At 24.6% G+C, this 13,096-nt stretch overlaps 1 protein-coding gene across 1 annotated transcript in view; it reads right to left on the bottom strand.

Moving 5' to 3' along the window:
- Positions 1-13,096, bottom strand: part of LOC129613661 (cyclin-dependent kinase 14) — a 137,598-nt gene that overhangs the window by 11,782 nt on the left and 112,720 nt on the right. The window contains exons 9-10 of the mRNA XM_055527817.1: positions 7,682-7,894; positions 6,972-7,151 (exon numbers count right to left, since the gene is read on the bottom strand). Of these exons, the coding sequence (XP_055383792.1) occupies positions 6,972-7,151; positions 7,682-7,894 (393 nt within the window). The remainder of the gene's footprint in view (positions 1-6,971; positions 7,152-7,681; positions 7,895-13,096) is intronic.

Raw genomic sequence — 13,096 nt, 5'->3', positions numbered from 1 at the left:
TCTCTTAAATATTATTTCGGAATCAGCCATTAATAATATTAGCTGTTTGTATAAAGATTTTTCACAAAATGAATTTTTTTATTGAATTTATAATTTAAGAATTTGTCCAATAAATTTTTAATTTTAATAAATTAAATCAGGAATTTGGCAAAATATTTTTAATATAAAAACATATCAGTTTTAAATTGAATTCGAATCAATGGCAGGATGTTGCTTCCAAAAATAATGTGGTCCTCTAAATAATAGTCAACGACTTAAAAGTGCTGAATATGTGAAGGGAAACAATATTTTTCGTATAAACTTTAAAGAATAAGTCTACAAATTTGAGGTATATTTAAGGTAAACAAATAAACAAACAAATAGAGCGAGAAACTAGTAAGAACACCATTTTCCAAAAATTCTTAGAAGTGTTAAAAAAAATTTAAGGTTAATTTTGTAATTCTTTATTGTTTACCTTAATTGGAATTGGAATTGAATTCTTTATTGTTTACCTTAATTGTAATTGGAATTTAAAATAAAATTAATGTGGAACTCACAATGGAACTAACTGATATTTCGAATATATGGTAAAGTTCTTACCGTATATGTATATGAGAAAATGAAAAGTGTGATTTCTCTAGAATAGAGTTACATATTAATATAGGATTATGACAAAATGAATTAAAATTTTAATACTGTGTAGCCTGTAGCGAACCGAATATACTCCTAATATTAAATGCAAATATAATTTCTTATTTTTTCTAAATTTTAACTTGTTAAATACAAAAGTACCGTTATTAAATTTGATTGGTAATAATATTATGAAAATACTTGCATGAGTGACGGTATATGCATAGATTGAGCCTAATGAACAATGAAAAGTTTATGTTATAACATTCGTGTAATAAAAGTGCTGCAAATTTATTGCTTTTTAGTATTCTAAATCTAAAATATTTAAAAATTATAGAAACTCATACAATAATGCCTTTAAAATAATTTTATTTACTTTTTTTTTTGTTTCATAATTTGATGCCTAATTGTTTTTCTGAAATGGAAAGAGAAGAAAACCAAAAATTAGCAACAACCAAAGCCTATACCCAAATTTCATCTATTTACAATATAGATTCTTTCTCTCTATTTTAAAATCACATACATTTTATGCCAACTTTTGCCTATTATATGGTTTTTTTAAGTTTTCCTCTTCCATAGAATAATTTTTTTTAAAGAAATTGGTTAAAAATGCATGTAAAATAAATACAAATTGTTTTTCTTTTTCAAGCCTGAAATTTTTATGCACTTCAACTAAAGTATAGTAAAAATACAAAAAAAAAATAATTCTGGAAATCAAATTTTTTTTTTGTAAAAATATTCTATAAAATGTGTTTTCTTTAGACACACCAACAAAATGTGAAAGACTCAAAGCATTACAGATGCATAAAATTTTTTTTTTTAATATTTTTTCCTTTTGTTCAATTCTGAAAATATACTAGAATGCATTTGTGTGTAAAATTTATTGTAAATTACATAATAATATAATTATATTATATTGTTAAAAAATTTATACATATACATACACAAAAAGAATAAAATAAAGGAGCAGAATCCTTCTATTCTTCGATTTATGTTTCTAATATTTAGAAATTATCCTTACATGAAAGAGCATATACGATATAAAATAATATTATTACGTAATTCTTTAAATATGTATGTTAGTAATACTTTGACATTATATTGGAAGTTAATAATAATAGGGTTACCATATGGTTTGTGTTTTTTTAAAACCCTAGGTTTTAAAAGTTATAGCAAAATAATCGATTTTCAATCTCTTGGAGTATTGTTGGAAATGTATTGGTCGAATCTATAACTTTTGGTCTAGGTTCAGGTCTGTGAAGCAAATGGCTCTAACAAAGTGGTCCAAAAAAATATTTAGTATATTAAAATTTAAAATTTCTGTAGGTTTAACAAGAATTTTGTCAGGATTCACTTTTGAGATCCCCAGAAAATTTAAACATGAACAAAATTTTTGTATAATCATGTGGCTATAAATGGCAAAATCTCACCATGTTCAAAAAATTCGTGAAAACTCTAAAAACAAAAATGAATAAAAAAACTCCACTTCCATTCTTCTTATACCGCAGCAACACACGACAGGTTAGCTAATTTTTTTATAAATTTACTAAAACAGTCGTAAAACGATTGAAATACGAAAGATGATTTTGTAATAATTACCTTGGATATATAGGGTTAAAAATTCAAGAGTGTAATTTACTGATTAATTGAATATGCAAATTAAATTATTGAATTTTGTTGTTTTAAGAGGAAAATTCATGTACAAAACTACAATATTTTTGATAATGATATTCACTACTATTACACCCAAAACTTCCGAGACACCAATAAATCTATTGAAAACAGATTTTAGAAAAAATCTATGTGCAACTCCAATTATAAGATGGCAACTCTTTTGTGTATTCCATGTTATGTAAAGAAATTTAATAATGTAACTAAAAAATATTTCTATTGTAAATCTATATAATAATTCCTATATAAGTATATAGCTTATTTATTCTTATATACATAGCTGTAATATTTAATAATGTAATTTTTCATCTGATTTACTCTTATAAAATCCTTTAAAAATTCATATTCTTAAATCAAAATGTGCATATTTTATGTAAATATGAAAATTTTAAATATAATTACATTCTTAGTACATATAGGTATACATACTTAAATGTATGTATGTATTTTGAACATTTTGAGTGAGTGCAATAAGATATTTAATAGAAAATGCATTTTTGGATATTGTGAACCCTTATTTCTTGAACTATTTATATTATAATTGATTACATTACGTATATATGAATTCTTTTATACTTGAACGAACTTATATGCAATTGCAATACGCCACAAAATTAACAGTAGAACACAAATCATTCGATTTAAATCTAATTCAGAATTTAAATTTAATTTTAAAAAACTTAAAGCTTTGTATATTTTAATTCTTATCTTGGAAATTCGAGTAAAATTAAATTTGACAGGAAATATATATATACCTAGAAGCGAGCTTTCATAGCGCCATTTTGGAATAAAATTAGTTTGTTTTACAGAAACACAAACAGCACACAAATTTCGAATTAGCAATTAAAATAAAAACTACCAAATTCAAATTCAGTGCTCGAATTTATAAAATTTTTCGTTACATCGATATACAAATTTGAGTCACTATTATACGTGTTGAACTAGCGAATATAGGTGTCATAGGGTTAAATGAATCACCATACTTTTTGTGTTCGTATAATGTACTTAATAAAATTTGCCTTATAAAATTTTAATAAAGTCCAAAATATTGAAAATTTTTGATGGAATTATGCAAGCAAGAATTCAAAATTCATAAAATGAGGTTTTTTTTTTTAAATTCTAATATTTATGCCATAACTCTCCTTTTTAGCACTTTTCCAAAAAAATTTTTGAAAAAAGTGCTTATTAGTTTCACTCTGTCCGTCCGTCCGTCCGTCCGTCCGTCCGTCCGTCCGTCCGTCCGTCCGTCCGTCCGTCCGTCCGTCCGTCTGTCCGTGTGTCTGTTTACAAAACTTCTACACCCTTGAAGATAGAAAGCTGAAATTTCATACGTACATAGATCTTCACTAGAAACTTATTTACGTAGAACAAAATTTTTACTTATCTCCCCCCCCTCTAGAAGTTATACCCCCCCAAAACCCTAAAAATGGCCATTTTTAAATATTTGTTGCAATGAAACCATAAGCATTTTTGAAATTTTGCAAACGCAGAAAGGCAGTGGCTTGCTTCTCCTTGCGCGGTATTTTATATTTAAACTTTAGAAAAACAAAATGGCCGTTCAAATTTACCGTTATCTAAAGTCCTTTTTTTGCAAATTTTTGATGTCGTTTTTCTTCTAGACCCCAGCCTGTAGAAGCTTGAAATTTTAGGAGCTTTTAGACATTAACAAATAGTTCATTTTGTTACAAGAAGATTTTTTTCCATCTTCACCCCCTCTCAAGTTATCACCTCTTGAAATTCGTAAAATTTGAATTTTTGACGCCTTATATTTCCGAAACCGCAAAGTTTTCCAAATTTTTATAAACGCAAAATGCTAACGGTAAATTCCATGAAATTAAAAAATATAATTATTTTTCTTAACTCACACAATTAACCCTTAAAATCGAGCATTATGTTAACCCCTTTTTATATTAATTTTTGCTTTATTTCAAAGACTGCATATATGCGTCATCCTAAATATATGCAATCCTAGAAATAGTTTTGTATATGAATGAAAATAATTTTAATAGTGTGATAGCTATACATAGACTGTATTTAAAAGCAGAATTTTTACTTGTTGAAGGGAAAAGTGCTTCAATACAAACCATTGGTTTGACCCAACTTTATTATTATTGGAGTATTATGCATGGGATGCACATTTAGGATTAAAAAATTATAAATGCAAAGATTTTTTTTTGTTTTTTGTATACCAGCAAAAATTATAATAGAAAAAGTTTTTCTATTATTGGCATAAAGCCAAAAACTAAGTGAGCAGTTCATATTTTGCTTTCTCGTTGTTCTTCCATTTTTGTTCATTTTTAAATATTGTTGCCAAATTAAATGAAAATATTTTATACACATTATGTGTATATGTATGTAGGTATAATGTACAAAAATAACAATATTTCCGCAACATTTTTTAATTGAATTGTGAAAAATTTTGAATTTTTATTGAATATTTTTTATTTGTTTTACTTGTTTCAGAGTCACAAAAAAAAGAAAAAAATTTATCAACTTTTAACCAACCCAGACTTATTTGTTTTCCTTTTTCTATTTTTAGGGATAATAAAAATATAATAAATTAAAGTAACATCCACAATTATACAAAAGAAGAAAATGAGAAAGGATTTATTTTTTATAGAAAATAGGAAAGGAATAAAAAAAATTGTTGAAAATAATTAATTATTAAAAACACATTGAGGGGGGCAGGGGAGAATTTGTATTTGTAATAAATTAAATTTGAAATTTTATTTTGCCATCGGAATATTTTTGAAGAATGAGTTGAATTTTGCTACAAACCAAACAGTTTCTCCGGTTTTTTTTTTTTGGTTGTAATTTGTTTTTGTTTTAGTATGGTTACTTATTTAATATTGATATATTTTTTTAACACCATTAATAGCACCATACAGATATTTCAAAAATACAAAAAAAAAAAACAATAAAATTTATTTTGTTGGAAAATTTGAATAGAAAATTGAGGTCATCCACATTATCCAATGTCCTAGATATTATTGAAAATAAAAATTTAATTTTTTTTATTTAAATGGTAAATTTTTTTTTCTTCTTGTAATAGTAACCAAAACCATCCTACTGTTGTATAAATTGTTATTGGAATCGGTTTTTAAATAATTTATTCTTTAAATAATTTTCTTGAAGTTTTTTTTATAACTTAAGACAGATTTTATGGGAATCATCGCCGGATCTACTATATATGCAAAATAAGCATCTGCAACGGGTGCCGGAAAACGGGGCCGGCTAAAAAAAACTAAATTTTAAAAAACAAAAATATTTTTTCAATTTTTTTTATTACATGATGTCGAAAATTTTTGTTTCTATTTAAAGCTAAATCAACTGGATATAGCATCTTTAAACGTAACCTATATACAAACATTGCAAAATATGAAATTTTAATTGAAACCTTCAATTTTTTGACTAATTTTACATTCAGTATGATACAGTTACAAGAAAGTGATACGCAATGTGCAACTTCTATCAAATATTGTTCACTGCTTTGAAAGGGGGAAGGAAGTGTTTTTTTGAAAACCACGTAAAGCACTTAACAATTTAGAGCCGGGGTTGATAGGAATAGACAGATTTATTAAAATGAAACCGAAAATTTTACGACCTTCTTACGATTTATGCTTTCTATAAGGGCTATGAATTAAAAGGAAGTGACAATTTTTTTATAGCTGTACGAACGTACGAACGTATATAGACTCAAGTGTATGTTTTTGAGCCGCGTCGAATTCTGAGTTGATTTAGCAGTTCACCAAATTTTCACAAATGATTTATTGTAGTAAGTGCCAGAACCCTATTTAAATTGGACATGATCGGAGTACCGATTCGGGTAGCTGCTATAAAACTTCCTTCCTTAAAATTCCTTAAAATTGCTTGGTTCTTTCTGGTAGCTGCCATACAACTTCAATAGTAATTTGGCACACACAGTATTTTGAAAAAAAAACAGTACTGAAATTTTGCATAAATTAATATGGTTCTACGGCAACTTAAAGTCATAGTCTGTCCCATAGTCTGTCCCATTCTCGTTTTGATTTGAAAATAATAGTTTGCAAATTTGGAGTGTGTTTACAGGAACTAATTAAATTTTAAGATTTTTATTTGTCTTTCATGAATTACAATTAAAATAAAAATAAAATTGAATCAAAAATAAAATACAAATTGGGGACTGTAACGAAAACGCAGTGCACATCTTTTGCGACTGCCAGGTACTGGCTGTCCGATGTTAAAATTGTTTGAACAGGGTCTCCTAAGCATTTGCAAGCAAACCCCCCGGTTCACCTGAATTTTTTATCATGCGGCAAAAATAGCATCAGAACAAGTAGGAACACAAAAATTATTTTAAAAAGCCACAATATTGAAATTTATTAATTTAATGAAATCTCATTTATTCAGAATATTTTGAGTTAAAATTTATTTTTTATTTGTGACACGTGTTCCAAAAACACAAATTTATATAAAATAATATAATTTTCTATTTTACTGAAATAGTCACCTAAATTATATAATAGAAAACACGAAAAATATCTAATTCATTAATCAAAAGTTGAAAAAAATAAAAAATAAAATCCTTTTCATTAAATTTTAATTGCATTTCTCATTTCAAATTTCCAGTTCATAGTACATACGCAAAATTGCTTGTATTTGTATTTAGAGCAAAAAATAAAATAAAAAAAAAACAAGTTGAATTTACTCACCATCTGGTAATTCATATAATTTTTTTGGCAACTGTGCAAAATATGGATGTCGTAACGCTTCATCAGCTCCTAATCTTTGTTCTGGATTTAATTGTAGAAAAGCACTTGCTATCGCCTCACCCTCAACAATATCATATAACCTAGGAAAACTATGACCTAATTTACGTGGTCTATAAAAACCTGTAAAGAAAAATTTGGAACACAAAATTATTATTTATTTATTACGAAAATGTGTGTCATTTTGTATGTGGCACAATATGTATAAATTGAATTAAAATTATGTACGCGTTTTTACATATATCAAATAATAAATAAATCTATATAGAAAATAAAATTTTTTTTTCTGGAAATGCATCCCACATACACATGTATGTATATGCATATACCTGTTGTTGTAATAATTGTGTACTTTTTTGTGAGGACACAATTATTGCACAGGAATAACATGAAAAATAATATGAAAAGCATATTTTTTTTTTAAATAATGGGAAAATATGTTTCTCTGTTTTTTCATAACCCAAATAATAACCAAAGTATTTACATACATGGCAGCCATGCACCACCGTTACACATATTGTTTCTGATGTTTGTACATAATAAATGTTATGAATATAAATTCAATATTTTTGTGTACATAGTATAAAACCAAAGTATATATAAAATATTGTAATTATTTCATGCAAAAAAAATAACATAAAAATATTACAAACCTAATTTATGCGGCTTATATCCAGGCAAATGTGTTGATCCCGGCCATGTATCTTCAGTTGGTGTACCCAATAATTTAAAAATTTTATCAAGTTGATCATATGTATCACGTATGCCAGGGAATGTTGGCATTCCAGTAACCATTTCAACAAATATACAACCTACACCCCACATATCTAACGACGTTGAATATTCTGTACTACCCAGTAAAACATCTGAAAAATTAGTAATTAAAATTGAAATGAGAATAATTATTGATAAATTTTATATTAGAATTTTATTTTAAAAAATTAAATAATCAGATTTGACTTAATGTTGCAATATTTTATTGTTATATAAATTATTTAACTTTTATACAAAATTTATTTTATCTTGCAAGATTTTCTAGAAATTAAAGTATCCTATATAATTACATAAAAATCATTTACGCTTCCCTATCATTAAGAATGCATTTCAATCGAAAACTCTTGATGCCATAACATAATCTCCCTCATTGATTGCAATGCGGTCGGCAATAATATTTTTTTTTGGTTTAGATAGCATTCTTAAATCACAATATGTAAATTAAAATATGCTTTGCATAAAAAAAATTTTTTTACCACAAAATAAATTTGGAGGTAGGTTAACCTCTAAAAGGATTCATCAATACAAATTCTTGAGATTTATGATTTCCAAAAAAAGAAAATCAGATTTATAATTTTTTCTCATTATGTTATGTAATAATTTTAAAGTGCTGGCAATACTATTGTCATTATCTAAAACAAAGTGAGTTTATTTCGAATATTTCCAGAGTAAGAACGGGAAACGTAATATTGGAAACAATTCCTTCTAACTTGAAAATTTCATTATATGCAATATGCACTTTCATATATCCTATAAATTGATATTCAATAACTTTTTTCTCAGTCCGCGTTTGATGAATAGAGAAGGATTCCAAATGAGACCTTGGAAACTATATCTTAACTACAGAGATTTGGGCATATTTTCAACGGTGTAATATTCTAATATAATTACAAATAATTTCTGTATAATACACGTTTAAGCCTGTTAAAACTATGAGTTCCTCATATCTTAACTACCATTAAATTTAAATTGATAAATTTCATTGAATTTATTTACTTAATTAATAATTTATTTCGGTAATACAAAATATGCGTCCGACAAATTAAATAAAAAAAATTTATTTACTTAAATGAAAAGTTTATTCCAATATTCTTACAAAATTTATAACTACATACATACATACATAGGCAATTTTTAATGAAAAATTTATAGCCATTTAAATTGAAATTTGTCAAATTAAAAATGAAATGAAATTCTTTTCAACTCTTTATAAATATTTGAAATTTCTAATTAAAATGAATTTATAAATATATATATATATATATATTTCCTTACATACATATTGCAGATATATATATTTTCCTTGTGTATATGTATATTGTATATCGATTTATAATTGGCACTCTTCACAAATAATAACTTTAACATAAAGAAAAATTGTAATGAAAGAGAAATTGAAAATTTCCTCAAAATGACCTAAATAATAAATAATTAATTAATACAATTGTATTTTCTTATAATACTGGTGTGTTGTTTCCACCATTATAAAAATTAACTCAGATTTTTATTATCAATTATATAATAATAGAATGATTTGTGTTTATTAGGATAATGATTGTATAACAATAATGGAAACAAATACATTTACAAATACATTAAAAAATGTGTTCCAATTTCTGAGAGAAAAAAAAAAACAAAACAGTGCAAAGTACTTATATACATAGTATATATTTTTTTGTTCTCTTTAAATATTAATTCAATTCAAATTAAATTAGAGTATAACAAACTATAGTAGGTATAACAATTTAAATTTTTATATTCCATTTTGATTCGATATTTCTACAACTATATTATAAAATATCCAGATCTATATTTAAAACATAATATAACAGAAGCACATAACTATTATACAGAGAATAGTACATTTTTCTTGATCTGAAAATCTCATTAATTCGCCCTATTTTTCCTACATAAAGCAGTTTACTTTTTAAACAATTGGATGTTTTTTTTTTTATTCTTTGCTCGTTTTTCATCCTTTTTTCTTCTCGTTTGCTTATTATTTCTGTTTTATTGTTTCTTTTAAAAAGGATAATAATAAAAGTTAGAAGACAATAAAAAAAAATTTTTTTTTTTATAAAATAATTTACATTACAAAAATTTTGAACTTTAGACTTTCTACCAAAAAAAATAACAAAATATAAGAGAATTTTTAAGAGGAAAATTCAAAAAAATCTGCGATACATAGATATATATATATATATATATGGTGTAGATATATATATATATATATATATATGATGTATATACAGTAATACCCCGCACTTACGTACCCTTTGGGACCGGAGCGTGTACGTAAAACAAAAATGTACGTAGAATGAATCTACTACTTTATTGATGAATAATATGTTTGAAACAAACTAAAACAATAAATATATAAATAAAAAGAAAAAGAGGGATATTATGTATGCAGTTTTATACTTTTATTTCATACGTTTTTATACTATATTTAACACTTAACGTGTATTAAAAAAAACAAAACAAAAAACAAATGCATATACATATATAAATATCAAACAAAACTGAAATATAAAACATAAACTTCAAAATTCATCAATACATAATTTAAATATAAATAAAAACACGTTGTTACAAGTGTACATTCTCAATTTGGTATACATAATTTTTTTTTCCATAAATTTCAAAGCCAGAAAGAATGTACTTGTACGTAAGTGTGAATCATTGTACGTATAATGGGCAATTGGGGACAAAAATGAGATGTACGTAAGTGCGAGGGTACGTAAAACGAGCGTACGTAACACGGGGTATTACTGTATACACAATGTACGTAAATAACTGTTGGGTTCCATTAATAAAGAATATTTGAAAAAAAAAAAATTTTATTTTAAAAGTCATAGTATAAGAGAGCACTGCTACGTAACTCTTACGTTGTTATACAAAAGAATTTTTTGAATATAACAATAGGAATAAGAAGAAAAATTATGAATTTTTAAATTAAAAATAAAATTTATAAAAAAAAATATTTTTTGCAAGAAAATATTTTTTTTAATAACTTCATTTTTTTTTTAATAGGTTCTACTAAGCATCTATGTATGCTAGCATCTATCTAGCGCTATTCTAATTGCATATTTTATTAATTTTATTCTATATGTTTAAATAATTGTTCTAAATAATATTTTTTATTTTGAACTTAAATTGTTTCCTAAAATAATAAAAATTTCATTACATTTCATTGTAATTAAATAGTCAAAAACAGAATTGCTTCTTTGATATTTAAAAAAATGCGACAAATCACGGCTAAAATTTGCCAACAATTGCAGTACATTTTTGTTAAATTTTTGAAATTCATTTAAAATTTTAATATTACTTCAATAATTATATTAGAAATTTGAATTTTAAATATTAATACACTTTTGGATTCGTTTTAACTTTTTAGTCGTCAGATCACATCGGAAACGGGATATTTTAAAAGGGATATACAAGTATATATAGTACGACAAAAGCACTTTTTCAACTTCAAGATTGTACTGCGTATACTAAAATACTAACATAGTATTTTAATATACGCAATACAAAATTTAGAACATAAAGAATAGAAATATTAAATGAATACATAAAAGTAAATTTAAAAGTTTATTATTTTGGAGATTAATGACTTTGTAATGGGTGCTATTACAAACTCTTGACACTCTGGACAAAAACCATTATTTAGATCAATATGATTAATGTTATATATTTTTAATACAAGTGCCATTTAAAAGCTACTATGAAGGGCAATATTCATATTTTAAAATTTTTTTATAAAATTAATTTAGTACAATTTCCAAAGTCTTTCTAAAATACATAATTTATATATGTATTAATGTTCATAATGATGTTTCTAATTTATAGTTCATAATCCAAAACAATACAAACACTATATGAGTGTCACATACCCTATGCACCTTGTACACGTAAAATTGTCAAAAATGTTTAAGTAAATTCACAAAGGTTATGAATATTTGCAAAACTTTTTATGAAATTTCCAAAGTTTTTTTTAAAGTTTAAATATTTTGAACTTCTGAATTCTTTTCAATATAGTTTTAATTTAAAATATTTTTCTTTTTTAATTAATTTATGGAAAAAAAAATGAATAGAGAATAATTTCTTTTTTGTTTCCTTTCTTCTCTTTACACAAACAATTCGCACGCTTTGGCGCATTTTGACAAAAGATAAGAATTTTAATTATAAAAAAATTTATGAAATTTTTTATTTTAAAATAAGCGAACAATAATGAAATTTATTTCATGTAGCTGAATAAAAACTTAAAAAATATTTTAAAAATGCAATTTAATTTTCACAATTAATATTCATTAATATTTTAGTACATTTGCAATTGTAAATCATAATAATGTAAAATTAGCAGTATGAGTACATTGTAGTGTAATGCAACATGGAATAAAATGGTATCTATCACTCTTACAAAATTATTCATTAGATGACAATACCAGTAAAGTTCGAAATAAAATAGACTCAACTGGAAATGTCAATAAAGTAATAATATTTACTTTTTAATTTATAATTAAATCATTGTTTAGTTTTATTGAGTTGTTATTGAGTTACTTTCATTGTTCAGTTTGTGTTATAACAGTCCATGTTATTGAGAGGATACTATTTACGTATTAATAATGGATAGTTATGTGAAATAATATTAGAACGAAATTTATTCAAGAGAAATATTTTTAAAACAGGAGAAAATCTGCAAAAATTCAGTACTTTTTCGTAAGAAATTTGCTTAAACCATGGAGTTAATTTTTTAAAGAGAAGATTATTTTCCATAATTCTCTCATAAATTCACGGAAAAAAATTATAATCCTATTTGAAATATGTACTCAATTTTTACGATTTAAAACCTTGAATTATAAAAATGTTATTCAAAACCCAATTAATTATAAAACTTTTTCATTATACCTCGTATTCTAACAACAAAATATACATTAATTTAATAGGGCACTATTAAATTTACAAATGAATGGTACCAGAAAGAAAAATAATTTTCTTTAACAGAATTTTTATTTTTTATAATAGCAACTAAAATTAGAATAAAAATCAGTTTTTTTCCTTTTTTAAGGTTAAAGTTCGAATTTATCAACAGGAGTGAGACATTTAAATAACAATAGATGTTATAAGAAAGGATTTGAGAAAACAAAAATAAAAGAGAGAAAAAATCTTTTAATGCATTTGTCACATTCTATCATCAGGCACATTAAATATTTAAAAAATATGTTAATTTACTAGTATAATTAAATCAATTCAATTCTTTTCAATTTCCTTACAAAACGAAATAAATAAAAAAC

Source organism: Condylostylus longicornis, unplaced genomic scaffold (assembly GCF_029603195.1).
Source record: "Condylostylus longicornis isolate FDR11 unplaced genomic scaffold, ASM2960319v2 ptg000085l, whole genome shotgun sequence".
Taxonomy (NCBI): Eukaryota; Metazoa; Arthropoda; class Insecta; order Diptera; family Dolichopodidae; genus Condylostylus; species Condylostylus longicornis.
This window is presented reverse-complemented; position numbering and strand designations above follow the sequence as displayed.